We start from the raw sequence: 16,395 nt of genomic DNA on the forward strand, positions 1-16,395 counted from the left end.
GTTCACAATCCTTTGAAATGCATAATAATAATAATAATAATAATAATAATAATAATAATAATAATAATAATAATAATAATAACTATGAGTCATATTAAAATGGGGAATACACAAAGCTATTATTGTTAATGTGTTTTTAAATGTTTTTATAGACCCCAGAGTAAGTAAAATTGCTACCTTATATTTATTCTGAATATATATATGCTAGTACATTTGTATTTAAACAGTTGCGATTATACACTTTCTGTTTCTATATTTATTATAATTACGTGCGAAGAAATAAGGCTGCCTTTCTATTTTTTTTTTTTTTTTGCGTTTTAAACATTTATCTAAGATAAATGCATTGTTTACAAAGTAGCCTAGATTATTATTACGTGTCGTACTTCTCCTGTATTAATAATAATAATAATAATAATAATAATAATAATAATAATAATAATAATAATAATAATAATAATAATAATCATTATTGTTAGCATTGATATGTGCGACTCAATCATAAAAATGGTTATGCATTCTTTAGTGCATAATACATTATTACTTGCCAAATGTTATAGTTTTAAAAATGTTACAGTTTTAAAAAATCAGTTGAAATAACATCAGAGCTTTATAAGGCATTAAATATAAAAGCATTACCACGAGAGGACTCTAGAAAAACACATTCTAACACATAACTGCCTGTTCGATAATTGCTTGCAGTTTGAGCCTGTAAATCATTCACACTTATTCCGGCTTATAAATGTTTTATTTTCAACTATGAAAATAATGTACAATAAATAATTTGAAATTTACTATTAAAGAATCTCAATAAATAAACTAGTTCTAAAATTCATCATCAGGGGCAATGCCCGTCTCCGGAGAATTTCTAAAAGCAGTTCATCTAACCTTATGTCTGATACATTTCCTGAGAATTCAACGATTGAGTTTCATTGAAAAAGTCCCCGCACCTTTATCTGCAAGTCAGCACGAACTTAAATCCAGATAAACAAAAGGCAATAAAATACCTGAATCTCGACAGGGGCAATCCCGATGTGGATTCGCTAGAACAGAACATCGTAATACTGTCAAAATAATTAATAATTTGTGTCCGCTACGGCTTCGTCTCACAACTATGTCTGAATATAACCCAGAAGGTTTTTTTTGTCTTTCCTTTCAGGAATGTTGTAGACGGAAAGCATTCGTAATACTGTGATGGGATGCACTTCGATTGTTCTTTTTTTAATTTAGAGTCAATCAAAACTGCAAATGTTGTAAATCTATGGTACAAAGAGTACTCGTAAACAAGTCAAAATCCTCTTCAGAGAAGTCTACGGGACTATCCAGTGAGCTCTGTAGACTTGGTGATAAAGCGTCCGAAATGTGTAGGCAGGAGTCAGTCGAAAAGAAATTCAAGTCGGCAAGCGAAGAGGAATCCTGCGGCTCCGTGAACGAATGGTCCGGCCCTGCTGCGCGGCCCTCGCCCATTGTGGAAGGGTTATCTGCAGTGGGCGTTGGGTACGGGGGAGAGTGAACCGCCGTGTCAGGAACAGATGCCGACTTTGCCTGGACCGCCTGACCTTCCTCGGGCGTGGGCTGGTTGTTGTCAACACTGTTCGTATAGCAGGCGGCCGTGGGGCACGTCTCACCCTCCGAAGCTGCTGCCGATCCTGAGCTGGAACCAGGACCAGACGACTCAAGCGCTTGGTTCGAGTAAGGCGAGGAAGCATCTGCGCCTTCAAGTGGTTCGAAACCGCTAGGCTCGCCCTCTTGTCCGTCTCGATGGTGTGTAGTTTGTCGTTTGTGCTTCATGCGCCTGTTTTGAAACCACACTTTGACTTGTCGCTCAGTTAGATCCAAAAGTGCTGCGATTTCTACTCTCCTGGGTCGACAGAGGTATTTGTTGAAGTGGAACTCCTTTTCCAACTCAAGTAGCTGCGTGTTGGTATAAGCAGTCCTCAATCGCCGTGAACCGCCGCTATTGTCCAACCCGCCTTGCACCTCTGTAAAATCACGACACAAATGACTATGTGGACCATAAATTCCTAAATAATCGTCTATCAAATACAAAGAAGGTCTCAAAATGTATTTAATAACGTTATGTTTTAGCGTGCAGTAAAGATTGCAGAAATCCGTTCACAGCCAGTGGAACAGCGGGGTATGTGCGTTATTCCAGCAAGCACCCATATTTTGTTTTGTTGCACAGTATTCACATTACATACTGACAACCAAAATGGCTACCCCAAGCCATGAGACATGGTTATGAATATATATCATTAAGACAGCGCTGACATCAACTGCGATTAAATCGTTATTCTAGAGCAAGATTTACTATCTGTATCAAAGGAACTACAACTTTATCAGTCAGAACACACACGCATTCACATATTACGCCAAAAAATGGGGGAGGGGTAATTGCTATTTTACTTACATATTTTTGTTTGCTAACTGATAAAAATGGTAACATATAATAATGTAGTATGGGGATGTTATTGATTTGTCGGCGGATAAAATATTACTAAGCACTGAGCACAGTGCTGAATTTAGATGATTAATATTAAGCATAAGGTGAACATTGCTCAAGCAAATAAACATGAGTCAATGCTGCCGATAGGTGAAGCACATATATTGAACAATGGTTCAGTCAGAGACAATTTTATGGTGAAACAATATGCAAAAAAAAATGTAAACAGGATGGATAGAATTCCATAATTGTTCTGCATCGGTCAGAATGGACGTCAGCTGAAGCGTTTCATAAAGCATAAGCCACTTTAACGCCGAACAGCTTTGTCTTCACGCGGAAGGTATGCTTTGCAAAAAGGAAAACCAAAGAAATAAAGCCATAATAGTTGTATTGACATACTGACCTGTCGGGGACTCGAGTCCGGCGGTGGCGTAGCCAGAGGATGCTGGAGAGGGAGAGGCAGCTGCAGTGGCTGCCGATGCTGTTCCGGGCTTCGGGCACTTCTTCGACGATTTCTTTTCCTTCATCCATGGGAACTCGTGAGCCAGGGGGCCGCCGCCCGTCAGAGGAGCCGGGCCCTGCTGCTGGTGCTGCTGCGCTGCCGGTGGTGCTTGCGTCCGGAGCTGGAGGCCATTGGAGGCGGTTCGCTTTTGGCTCCTCGGTCGCGCCTGGTTGCCTGTGCAAGGACTCAGGCTGGGGATGGTGTGCTCGAAAGGAGGTGGAATTACTGTCGAGTCCTTGATTGATGAAGTTTGAAATGACTCCAGGACAGCGGGGAAAGACGTCAGGCACTCAGCAAGGGAAGGCTGGCTGTTGATGAACCCAATCTCCCTCTCAAATTCAAAATTCATCGCTTCGCCTAGGCAAGAAGGGCGGTTAGCGACACCAAAATGCGCAAAAATAGCATCCAAATGGTGCGGTTTTATTTTGCGCTCCCACTATGGCTGCATTTGCGGGCTTTAATAATTGTGTATATTGGTGATATTACTAGCGTATGGGGACCAGGGTCTACTAAACTGAAGACTATGGGCGAAATTGCAGCCAATTCCTGGTCACATGACTAGTGTCAGCCAATGGAAATGCGGGGCCTTGTAGCAAAAGAAAGCATAATTTTTCTGAATTGATCAAATATTCACGAGGATCATATAATTCTGGTGTTAGCAGAGGGCTCATATATACAAAATTAAAAAGTGCACGGTTGCCAGGTGCTTGACCAGTGCCTTTCACTGTGCGTGGTTAAGTAAGCCCTTATTTAGACAATGGCCATCCGAATACAGAGCTCCTGGTGATGTAATCCTCAGGCCTTAAGTGACTGTTAAAAGCACATCTACAATATGGTCTTACTGCGTATTTTAGCGAGGGTCATTAATCTTAAAAGTTTTGACAAGAGTAACAGACAAGGAAGGTAGCTATATATGGCCTATATATAAAATTTCCCATGTATTGTCTAAATAAATAGAGATAGGAGACATTTTAAGATTGTAAGTTCTATCTGTCGGACTGAGGAACTCCTCATCACGCAGACCGCGAAGGAAGTTAGCATATATGGTTGCTATTAATTGAAACTTCCGTGGGACTCCTAATATTTGGGGACCTGTGTGCGCGTAAGTTTGCAGCTAAGTTTTGTCTATAATAAATTCGTTGAAAAACGCATGCATATATTTTGTTGGAGTGCTGATAACAAGCTTGGTATTGGAATTTGGTTGGATGTAAAATGTAGTTGTTTTTTTCTGAATGTCTATTTGAATTTAGTTTGTTCAAAAAGCATAGTTTCACAGCATAGATTACTGAAAGTTCACTGAGAGGTCGCTTTTAAAATCCCTTTTTTCCTTTCGTTTTTGTTTGAAATAGATTTGAAATTCATTTATTTTGCAGAGTGGAAGAAGAAAGCAATAATGCACGTTTACATGATGACACAGAGAACAGCAATGTTTTTAAGAAAAAAAGCCCTGATATATGGGGTAGATATTTTTAGAATCCAAGTAGTAAAGTAGCCGCGGTGATCAATCTTTTCGCCGGCAAAGCGCTTGACAGGAACCACCCTCAAGAATTCGCCTCTTCCCTCCACGATCACAACAAAGAAACCCCCTTTACTCCCACATAGTCTTGCGTATACCTTCTCTAAATTAGTCTTTTTGATGCAAAGATTTATTTGTTTCCGATTTAATATGGCGTAAAGAATTATCCAGGAAGTAAAACCGGGAATACAAAATGGCCTTACATGGATTCCCAGGCTAAATATGTCTCGGGGTTCTTGCATTATTTTCGCCATTTTCTTCGCTGGAAGAAGCAAACGAAAACATAAAATGTGTGTGGGTGTTTAGGTATTAAATGGGTATACAAAGCATGCTATGGGCAGTGGACACTCAAATAAGAGGAGGTCAGTTCAAGAAGGCCACAACCAAAATGGAGTTTACCGCGGGTTACACGGATGTCTCTTTACAGTTTTATTTGAACAAAGAAAGATACGCTGTTTTACGAAAAGTATTATATGAAGTTTCAGTACAAAAGGATTTTCCTAACCTCGGCGGACAGTTTTTGAAAGGTTACCAATTCATCTTGGCCTCGTAAATATCTATCTATCTATCTATCTATCTATCTATCTATCTATCTATCTATCTATCTATCTATCTATCTATCTATCTATCTATCTATCTATCTATCTATCTATCTATCTATCTATCTATCTATCTATCTATCTATCTATCTATCTATCTATCTATCTATCTATCTATCTAGTTTACTTTAGAAGGAAAGACGTTTTGCTATTGTACATTTTGATCCATAGTGTTAGGAAAAACTGATCAAAGATATGCACCGTTTATCTACCATGAATGTCTGTTTGACGTGTAGATTGTGAATGAATGTATATTTTTCATTCTACTGTTAGGTATGATTCATCTTATTTAGATTATTTGTATCCCTTTTTATTACGAGTTTTAATTAAGTTTCCCTGAATGTATCTGAAAATATTTATTTCGGATTACTCTGCTTTTACTTTGCTATGGAATCTTATTGCAGTGTAAGATATTATTGAAGGCGATAGATTTATATAAACACCAAGCAAATCCAGTTATTTTGGTACACATATTTTTGTTCTTAAAGCATACCAGTGGTTATGTTTCAGAACTAATGATTCTAAAATTACCTTATTGTTGTGCACTACAGTGTAATTATGTTTCCATGAAGATAAAGAGGTTGTATTTCACTCAAAAGGTAATATTTAATACGAGATTGTTTTGATTCAGTGTTAAGGTAAAACTATATTCAATAAAAACATTAGTAATTATGAATCATGTTTTTAATGCAACTGAGTTTTAAAACTTCTGACTTCTTAAAGTAGACAACTTTATAATTAACCTGTTTCTTTCAAACTGAGAGTAAGGACTGGGTTGACCTCGCCTCACGTGACCACTGCCTTGCAAGCACGGCCTCGAGGGCTCTTTGAGAAGCCATGAGGACAGATGTACCACGTGTGTGCGTGTGTGTGTGCGTGTGTGTGTGCGTGTGTGTGTGCGTGTGTGTGTGTGTGTGTGTGTGTGTGTGCGTGTGTTTGTGTGTGCGCGCGTGCGTGAGTGAGAGAGAGATAGTGAGCGGGCGTGCGCGCGAAAGAAATCCAATAGCCTAAAATACTAAGGATATACAAGACTAGAATGGAAATGAATAACATAACATTTTATTAAAGAATTGTTCAACAGACAACTCTTATTAACAAGAAAATCAAAGTAGCTACAAAGAACAACTGATGTTTAAAAAAAGGTTTGCTATACTTTCTAATTTCCAACTATGAAGGAACGGTTTGATTCCGTTCTCTTCCCCCTGTACAGGTCGAATCATTGTTTATGTACAAGGGTAACATAAACCTACGTATCTCTAAAATACAATAACTAAAATTAGTTACAATGACAAGAACACAATGTCTTCTTTTTATAACAGGTAAATACTAAAAAAGTACACTTTCTCGATATAAATACATGGGGGATAAATAATACAAAAAGAAAGTATTTAAACTGGCTATAACAAATAAATATATATTTATGAATGTTCATTTGAACACACATACCGAAAGACGCTGATTGAAGGCCTTTCGCTTCAAAATAAGATTTACTTTTTCCTTACCCATCAAAATGTAAACTCTAAGTGCAACAATGATGCCCAGACGAGAAAGCATTAGGCGTAAACCGAAACGTCTACACCACTGCCTGGTATCCTGGACATGCATTTTGTTCAATTATACCCTGTTTCCACGTTAAGTCAAGACATGAGAAAATGGACCATTCGCATTAGTTTGGGCTAATGTAAGCAAACCCAAAGTAGACAAAGAGAGAGAGAGAGAGAGAGAGAGAGAGAGAGAGAGAGAGAGAGAGAGAGAGAGAGAGAGAGAGAGAGAGTGAGTGAGTGAGTGAGTGAGAGAGAGAGAGAGAGAGCGAGAGAAAGAGGAGGGGATCCCATTCTCTTTCTCTCTCAGGAGGAAGGAAGTAGTGGGAGGGTGAGGGAGGGGCACAACAAGTTGAGAAAGGTAGGGGTGACCACGTATGGACTAAATTATCAAATCTTCTTTTCTTTACCCTGTATCAATATTATAACAATCATCTAATTTTAGTCAGTTAATGGGAGTAAGCCGCAGGTAGTGTAGTTTGAAAACGGACCTAAACTCATCAGAGTGTTGAGATCTACCTTGTGTTACCAAAGACAGTGCGCAAGTATGTGTTACGTGTGATGTTTTATGGGGGCGGTTAAATAAAAATAATCGAGCAAATGGCAGCTTTGTGAGTCGTTTAAAAAGAGGTATGTGGAAGAAGGGAAGTGAACGAAAACAATCCAGTGGTTTCCTAATGTCGGTTTCAAGACTTCACTACAACTCTGCTCTCAAGCAGCCCTACGCGTGAAGACGTGGGTGGTATGCTGACAAAGTCTAAGAATGGTAACGATGATGTAAACGAGAGTCACACAGGGTCATACGGTAAAATACCCTATTCCTTGGCATACACTAGCCACGCTTACCCAATATTTATGAGTTTCGTCCTTAAAGGGTTTTTAGGGCTCTGAATACTGAATTGATTGGAAGATATCATCTGAATAAACAAACGTGCTCACAGGCGAATGGAAGGACAACATCGACACCAACTGCAGTTCTACACACGGGAAGAAACCACTGGATCATCTTTTCAACCCCATTGCATCGTCCCATGGGTTTGTGTTTGTTTGTTTCGTCTTTTTTTCGTTTTGTCCAAACCTGCTACAGATGAGTCAACTTGGGTGCTTCTTGGATTCTACCCTGAGAAGGATGGTGCGCGGACAGATCCGTGTATGTCGGATGTGTATCGCACGGTCCATGGTGTTGGCTAGCCGACATCTGCGTTGCACCGTTATAGTCCATGTTGGCAGACTGGTGGTGCGGAAGATGATTGAGGCCGTACATAGATGGCCCAGTAGCGGGCATGGCATCCACATAGTTGCCTCCCACATACACGGGGCTACCTTGCATATTAGGCGTCCCGTAGTTGCCACTGTTACCCTGCAGCCCGTGTGGGTCATATTCTGGTGCTGTGTTACCATACTTCTGTTGCGAGGGGCAACCTTTCATGGTATTCTGATAGGCTGTTGACATGGCATACGCGTTTTGATGAGGCTTGTTGAACGACGGCGGAGACGGCGCATCATAGCTGCTCATTGAGTGCATGGAGTTCATAAAACTGGCGGAGGACTGCATTGGAAGAGGCGGGCTTCCGGTCGGGGATGGCCCTCCTGAGGAAGAACCCATACCTTTCGACTTCTGATCCTTCTTGTACTTCATGCGGCGGTTCTGAAACCAGATCTTGATCTGCCTTTCGCTAAGGTTGAGAAGATTAGCCATCTCTACACGACGAGGCCGGCACAGGTACCGATTGAAATGGAACTCTTTCTCAAGCTCCACAAGCTGCGCGCTCGTGTAGGCTGTGCGCGCTCTCTTGGAAGCTGCAGAACCCGGAGGGCTTTTTTCTCCGCCACTGCTCTCCGCTGGGGTGGGAATGAAATAAAACATAATTACTACATGCGGCAATTGAATGCATCGTTCCTCTTAATAAAGCTGTCCACGAAAAAAACATACCCCCTGATATTGGTTGTCAACACTTCATAACTGGCATTTATTAAGAGATGTGCGCCCTAACATTGACCGGGTATATGTAAATTGTGTTACAACCAAAGCCCACGGCCAAGATCGTACTGTGCAGTAAGCTAGAGCATATTTGCTATCCACACGCTGATTGTCTTTGAATGGCTCGCTTTCCCTATGAAGATAATTTTTTAAAAATCTATGCGTGTATTTGGGAACAAGTAGGCTTCATTTTTTTTTCCTCTGTAAACAAATATTTCTCTCACATATATCTGAATACATTTATTTAAATATTTGAATATAATTTGAATATTTGAATATAAAAATGATGGGCTCTTTGCATAATTGTTGCTATTTCTGTATGCCATAGCACCCCCCCCCCCCCCAAAAAAAAGGAATACATTGCTTTTAATTCTACTTTAAACCTATATGCAGGCCAACATCTGTCCTAGGAAAACAGGAGCAGGTGGGGTTGGGGAGGCAGTGGGTGATCATTAAAGGATAGGGAGGGGTTGGCACACACACCATTAGCTGAGCTTGCGCTGGGGGAGCTGTTTTTTTGCTTGGTGTTCTGACGTGACTCTTTCATCCAGGGGAAGATCTGCTTGGTGATGGTAGGATTCGGGGCAAGCGTGGATGACTTTGAAGAGGATTTGGTCGTACCTCCAGTGCCAGCCCCACCGCTGCTACTACCCCCTGGTTGCTGGGCCACACTAGACCCTGTTGGGTTCACTGGGTTTTGAGGAGGGGAGACTTGGGGAGGTGGGTGGTGTTCAGATGGCAGACTGGGCCGCATACAACTGCCGTTGAGCTCTTTTGTTTTGGCATGCTGTGGCTGTGTGGGCGCGCTGGAGCCCAACGACTGCAAGGAGCAGGCCGACCTCTGATAATCGCTCTCCAGGTGTGCCGAGCTCTGGAAGGCCGCTGGCTGAGCCTCATAGCCGAAGCCATTGGCCCCCTGATACGAGTAACCTCCGAATAGCGTTGAGTTGTCGTAGTAGGTCGTTTTCTGCATTTCCAAAAGTCGCGTTACTGGCTACCAGGGTCCTGACGACCTTCTGGAAGAACATTGGCACCAGATGTCACGTGACGGTCTTTTTCCAACGGCCTCTTGGAAGCTGACCTGAAAGGTTATAAGAGGCACATAATAAGAGGGGCGCGAGGTAAATCCATCTTACTGCGCTGAAAGGCGCCATGACATGAATAGCACGTTCCCACAACGCGGCTTGCAGATGCTATGTCAGGGAACGCTGGCTGCGTTTTCTCTCTTTCTCGCTCGTTATCTGGCTCTCCCTCTCACTATATACACGCATATGTATAAAGAACCCAACTGCTCACGTCTCAAAAACTTTTCCGTAAAACGAACGTCGTGATTTTCCGACTCTGAAAACGAGTATGAAATGTTTCGAATGCCTATGCTTTCATATTTTTCTTTCATATTTTTGTATCTGCCATTATAAAATGTTTTATTCTACGTTTTTTTTTTTCCTAATAAAATCTATTCTTCTTGTTGTTCTTGTCGGCCCCTTTTAAACGAGTTATTAACCAACGCGTAATGGTATATGTGTATATATATATATATATAAACCTCCGATGTTTCGTCCAGTCATCCTAACATCCTAACAGGCTATGTTTAGTTATTGCTAGATACGTATCACGTAAATTTCTTATTTAATTTTGACCAAAAGAAAAAGAAAAGAAAGAAAATAAGCAATGATAATAAAGTAAATGACATTTAATGCAGAATTGTTTTCTTATTCATAAGGAAGCATCATAAGCTAATGAAAAACCTCGGGTCTTCAAAAGCATTAGCAGCACAGACAAATCAATAAATATGCGTTACGTACAGCGGCTCTCTCCAGAAGGCTTTCTCTTGTTACACACAAATGTATTTGGTCAACACTAAAAACCTGAAAAAACGGCATTGTGTTCCAAGACCAATGTGATGAACTTAGTTGTGGACTCTATGAGCGTGGCGTGGAAAGAGGTCCCCGGAAGCCATGGCTAGATATGATTCATGATGTTCGCTGAACCGAAATAGACAAATCTAATCCCGGAAAGAGCACAAGACCTCTTCGCTTGGTGCTGGTGTGGTTGAAAGGACGGGGCGAGGGTAATCAGTCAAACACTTACAGACACCTGGCATTAATTTACGGTTAGTAAAGAGAGAATGATAAAAATATGAAAACTTGCTACAACGCCATTGTCCAGATATTTACAGAGGATTTGGTATTCGCCAGCTGATAGAATAACAGCAAGTTCAATATAACATTGTCAAATAAAAATTGAACAATAATATTCAACATAATTTTACACACCTTATTTTATTATACCTTAATTAAAAATGTTTTGGCTGCAAATATAATATATAATATAACATTTTAGAATAACCCGAACTAGGCTGTTTACCTTAAATAAATACAACTTATATAAGGGCCTATATAAGGTGCGTATGGGTACAACTGTACCCATAGTTTATAAACATCAAGCATAGCCTAATGCATGCAGTCAAATTTGACAGAAAATCCAGCACACAATTTTTTATTAAATCCTTGTAGAAGCACTGCCAATAAATATGTAAACTGAATCCAGAACGAAATACTCCAGTCTTGTACTAAAAGTGCAAAACAAAATAAATATGAAGATATTTATTTTATCAGTTGTCAGTAATAACAGATATTGACTGTCTTCACGAAAAAAAGCTAATGAATACTTTCTTGAAAACGAAAACCTTGAAAACACCCATTTGTGTCTGTCAGTGAAACGAATTTTACTAACCACAAAGGACTTACAGAAAATATGAAGAAAACAATTATTTCACGTGGTGAAATGCTATACACAAAATGAGTGGACAACTGCACGTGTCTGTTTATATAACCGAAAACCTGAGCTACAGCTTTTGGACATCAACTCTCACCACGTCACAAATGTAGCTCATTTATCTTCTAAGAGGACGGACGGAATCCTAATCATTTACTCCAAGGAATTGTTCAGGGGCGGGGGAGGGGAATAGAGAAAAAACAAGAAGCATTATAGATATCAAATCATATCAAACCATTAAAAGGAACACGTAATGTCCTGGCCCTCTTGTTACGGTAACACAATAACCAACTTTTCTGTAGATTCAACCTTAACACAATTATAGAGTCGAGAGCGGACGTGGTTGGGGGAAAGAGACCAACCCGTGAAACGTCAACAAAACAACAAGGGGAGAACATTGCTCGGGCGCCCCTTAGCTATCGGACAAGGGGGTACAGAAATAAGCTAATTTCAACTGGGGAGTGGGGGGGGGGGGTTCAAATGAATGCACTTAATAATCATCATTTCTTAATATTTTACATCTGCGCTTACTAGACTGCTACCTTTAATATTAGTTAACACGGTTCGTGGTGCCTGTGGCAAAGGAGGCCCAGGACACTGTATTTCTATATTAAACAAAATAGCACTGTGGTGCCAATTGTTTGTGGAAATCTCGAAAATCGGCGAATATTTCGGTCTGTTGGTCTAGATCATTAAATCACACATGAAATATCCATCTACTACTGCGCTCAAATTAACATATCCTTTTGCATTAAAGGCAATAGGAGAATATAGCCTACAACCCACTGAAATGGTTCTCTCTGATACTGAACAAAAATATGAGATTGGCAAAATGAATTCGTTAGAGGCTATGGAACAATTCTGAGGGGGGAAAGGAGGCTCCAGCGTGGAAGGAAGCTTAAAGCCTTGTGAACTCTTCTTGAACCGCGTTTGGAGTCATACGGTCATAAATCACTAGGACACACATACCGCCATTCACAAACTGATAGCCTATTTCAAACCAGCTTACCTTAGCCTCTGACGAGCGACGTCCGAGCAGGCATCATATTTTTCACATGCGGCCACTGTGCAATCAATAAAAAAGCCCAAAGCTCGTTCCCGTTTCGATATTTCAGCCAGCCAGCGAGTGTCAGACGCCGGGTATCTCGAGCACGGCTGCCCCGCGCCAGAGTGCGGGCGCTCCTGGACGGATCCCCTCGGCTCACGAAAGGGGGCAGACGGTCTAGCATGAAAGATCTGAGGTATGCGAGGGGGACTGCAAATGGACAGGCAGCGCTGCTCCTGGCCGCCCTGTCGACTGGTACGCCCTGCGCGCTGATAACAATGGCCTCAGATTTCGCTTCCTTTCTCCTCTCTTCTCTCGCTCACGGTGCAAACCTGAACATCATAATCCGAACAGGGCTCCCGACTCGCCGTCGTCACGTTTCTTCGTTGCATATCGGGCCCCAGCGTTCGCTCGCGTTATTTTCACCCTTTTGCTCTTCTTTTGGCGGGTTATTGTGTTGTCAACACAGGCCTTTCCAGCAATTTGGAAATAACGGAGCAGGCTTCGGATGCGCCAGGCGCGAGCGTTAATTCCCATCAAACAGCGTCACCAGTGAAAAATTATGCTAATTGCAAGCGCGCAGCACAGGATAAGGGCCTACATGCCGAGATCCATGCAGTTTTTTCAGCCCACTTTTCCACTAGTTCAGGTCGTAGGCTATGCTAATGCTGTTTAGTGAAGAATGAGGGAAAGGCATCTGTTTCTCTCACTTATTACATCGAAGCATGTTAAAATAAAGTAGGAAGTGCATTCTCAATCCTGGCTTTCTGTTAGCTCCTGGCAGAAACAGCACTCTGTCTGTATTGTTAATGTTGCATTATATCTCTGTCATCACACCCAACTAGTATAACTTATGCGCAAAACATGAAAACAGGTGGGGAGGGGGCGAGAGAACAAGAGAACAGACAACAGGCGGACTGGAAAGCGAGGGAGGAGTGTGAAAACAAAGCACCAAATAAAAAAAAGCAAAGATAATTTTTGATATTTAACCGCTCCAACCAGTCATGATCACACAAGTCTAAGTTGGCTAACGAGCAAGCATTAAAGATACACAAGAGGGTTTCCCGGGTGACGTTTTTTTTCTTCTGTATGCTAAGTGGGACTTTGACACAAGACTGATTTTAAAAACTAAATCAATACGGGAGAAGAACAAGAAAGAAGAAAAATGCGAGAAGAAAACGAGGAAGAAAGCCTATGCGAAAACAAAATGGAAACGAAAACAAGGTGTTTTAGAAATATTACTTTCTCTCTTCACCGCCAATAGTCATCTCTCTCTCCCTGAAAATCTCCCTCTCCCTCTCATTCTCTCTCTCTCTCTCTCTCTCTCTCTCTCTCTCTCTCTCTCGCTCTCTCTCTAACTTTCCTTCTCCATATTTTTATTATTCAGGACACCACCCTCGTCGTTTATGGATACGTAAGATTTATGACTTCTGCCGCACACAGGCAGCTGTAAACACGCAACTTTAAAAAGGTACTTGAATAGAGATCATCACCAACGTTGTGGGAGGAAGGCAGGATGCAAAAATGTACATGTCTGCATCTTTTTTTCTTAAACACTATTGTTTCTCATTTTGCAAGTACTGCTAAAAGGATGAGGCAGGGAACAACTTAAAAGATTACTAATTAACTAGCACGTGGGATGAAGGAAGGAACTGAAGGAACTATTATGTTTTTTCTGTTCATCCTATACCCTTTACCCTAGAGGCCTACAGCAATCATCTTTAAATAACGTACATACTGAGAGAGTACTTCGCACTTTGGATTATTTTATTTTTTATACGGAGGACAACTAGCTACAGCCCATTTTTAAGTTTTCAACGTCTGAAAAGAGCAAGACATTCGACCTGACTATTTAGTGATATTTTCTTTCGAACGATGGAATAGCAGAATTATTCCTGGAACACCACTGCACTATTGCGCTGGGTATAGGCCAAAAATGATATCGATGAAAACAGTAAAGTCTTCTTTACTGATCCTTACGATTTTTCTTTATGTAAGATTTTTCATTTTTCGTGAAATTCTACATGCCATTCTTCCGGATAGCAATAATATAAAAGTAACTTCAAATAGAAAATATCTAATTTAAATACCCGTGAACCAGTTATATAATATCTTATGATAAGGGATTTTTTTGTAATCAGCACAAGAATAGCAGTGAAATAACAACCTCGTTTTACTGTTTTTCTCATTTGCCTTGTCACTGTAACACTGCAACAGCCACCAGTCTTTCAATGGCAAAATAATGACTGATTTGTTGTCGTTGTTTTTGTTGGTCTTGTTTGTGTGTTTATTTACACGTAAGAAAACAGGTTGTGTGTGTTATTACAGTGTGGAGCGAACTGCATGGGACTTGGCTATTCACCTTTTGCTACGCGATTGTTCGTCATTTGATTCCTCTAACTTGCACAGAAGACCCAGTGCCAACATTCCATTATATTGTGAGCTCATGCTGTGTTCTTCTGTCAAAGGTTTTCTTAGTAGAATGCAGTATCATGTTGTTGAAATGTACATTTAAATCCCACATTGCAAAAATAAATATCCTTTGACATATATCCATTGCTACAATGCCAAGGACATACACACAAAAGATTAACATTGACGGGTCATCCTATACACACTAGTGGGACTTATTGTTAATGGTAAAATAATTTCTTCTTGTTTTATCTCAACACGTACAGTCCATGCTGATAAAAAAATCAAATATATACGAATGTTAATTCCGGTTTCAATTTTAGAATTTAAAGGACATTTTTAGACAGAATTGGCATTTTCCTTCTCTGTTATTAACACATGATTGAATTAAATGTGTCTTTCTTTTTAATTTATGGCTGAGCATTATTTCATATTGGTTATGAATACAAATCAATAATTCACATAACAGACTGTCACTGCAAAACACAAGCACAGGAAGCAACATTTCCTCCACAAGCACATAATCCGACGATATGAATTATGGTCACACCTTGCAGATTAAGGAAAGATTGGATCACTTACCGAGATAACGTCTTTCACTTCTAGATTTTATACAAGGATACAGCTTCCTGATAACCCGAAGGAACTAAAAGTAGACACACACACACACACACACACACACCAAAACACACACAAATATGCAATAAAAAAAAAAGGGTCGACAAAAAATTCCAATACAGAATTTATGACCTCATGTACTATATACACAAATCTACATCGGAAGCTGTTTGAAAGTTGGTCACCGGTGGCTGACTGTCGTAAACTTCAAATTATGTTTTGGAATTCAGGGAGAAATTCGATGATATCGAAAATATACAAGATGCACCACCAAGTAATCAATTTCAATTGATTTCAATCACTCTTTTTGTACTTTATTTCGTACTTATTTTATTTAATGTAATTTCGTTACAAAATTTTCTTTCCCACAGTCCTACTGAAAGAACTAGTAGACGGATATAAATCCAAAAAAAGGATAAAAATAACTGAATTTTCATCTGATGATATATGCGAATATGCGTATTTACTTGCAAAAATAAGACTAAACCATATAGTATTTAGTCTCGAATAAGCAAGCCCCTTATTTACTATCATTAGAGACCAAACACTGGTGCAGGGTTGCAGCTGTTAACAGCCAAGTAAATCAGCTACAAAATATTCCATAACAACAACAACAACAATAACAATAATAATAATAATAATAATAATAATAATAATAATAATAATAATAATAATAATAATAATAATAATAATAATAATAACTGCAACAGTCACCGAAAAAATGCAGTTCAACGTAATTAATACAGTCTAAAGTATCAAGCTAGGTGCGGCGACCACAGAAAAAAAAACGAAACAAAACAAACAAACAAAAAAAACATAAAGCATAAGCCCCACCATTCTGGTCAAGAATCCGCCCATAAACTTGGTAAACACAGTTCTTAATCCAAACGGGAGCCTTGGAGAACCGAAAATGGATATATACAGTAGGTGAGGGCCTGGGTAGAAATGGAATGAAATGGCCTT

General features: G+C 40.1%; 2 protein-coding genes and 1 long non-coding RNA gene across 10 annotated transcripts in view; 1 reads left to right on the top strand and 2 right to left on the bottom strand.

The window, feature by feature from the left end:
• Positions 1-645: 645 nt before the first annotated feature.
• hoxb2a (homeobox B2a) lies at positions 646-4,019 on the bottom strand. Its single transcript, XM_026997826.3, has 2 exons — positions 2,844-4,019; positions 646-1,979 (listed from the first exon to the last, which is right to left on the bottom strand). The coding sequence occupies exons 1-2, from the start codon at positions 3,289-3,291 to the stop codon at positions 1,234-1,236; spliced, it is 1,194 nt and encodes a 397-aa protein (XP_026853627.3). The 5' UTR covers positions 3,292-4,019; the 3' UTR covers positions 646-1,233.
• A 2,079-nt stretch (positions 4,020-6,098) lies between these two features.
• hoxb3a (homeobox B3a) overlaps positions 6,099-16,395 on the bottom strand; it is a 53,080-nt gene continuing 42,783 nt past the window's right edge. For 4 of the 8 annotated variants that reach the window (XM_081711290.1, XM_035524566.2, XM_081711291.1 and 1 more), the window contains exons 3-4: positions 9,063-9,660; positions 6,099-8,440 (exon numbers count right to left, since the gene is read on the bottom strand). In XM_081711290.1, coding sequence (XP_081567416.1) covers positions 7,680-8,440; positions 9,063-9,552 — 1,251 coding nt within the window. In that variant the 5' untranslated portion in view covers positions 9,553-9,660 and the 3' untranslated portion in view covers positions 6,099-7,679. Of the gene's footprint in view, positions 8,441-9,062; positions 9,661-12,366; positions 12,502-15,396; positions 15,461-16,266; positions 16,333-16,395 lie in introns of those variants that run through there. The other 4 variants (XM_026998051.3, XM_026998050.3, XM_026998049.3 and 1 more) reach the window with 3 other exon arrangements.
• Positions 13,489-15,390, top strand: LOC113569942 (uncharacterized). The gene is made up of 3 exons (XR_003409852.3): positions 13,489-13,626; positions 13,790-13,873; positions 14,731-15,390. It is a non-coding gene; the product is annotated as an uncharacterized LOC113569942 (long non-coding RNA).

Source organism: Electrophorus electricus, chromosome 3 (genome assembly GCF_041902795.1).
Source record: "Electrophorus electricus isolate QZ-2024a chromosome 3, ASM4190279v1, whole genome shotgun sequence".
Taxonomy (NCBI): Eukaryota; Metazoa; Chordata; class Actinopteri; order Gymnotiformes; family Gymnotidae; genus Electrophorus; species Electrophorus electricus.

What these genes read in the sequence shown, in the direction of transcription:
- hoxb2a (XM_026997826.3), bottom strand. Translation starts at nt 3,291, where the DNA reads ATGAATTTTGAATTTGAGAGGGAGATTGGGTTCATCAACAGCCAGCCT. An exon ending in CGGACTCGAGTCCCCGACAG is followed by an intron (nt 1,980 to 2,843) that starts GTCAGTATGTCA and finishes GTGATTTTACAG; the next exon opens with AGGTGCAAGGCGGGTTGGAC.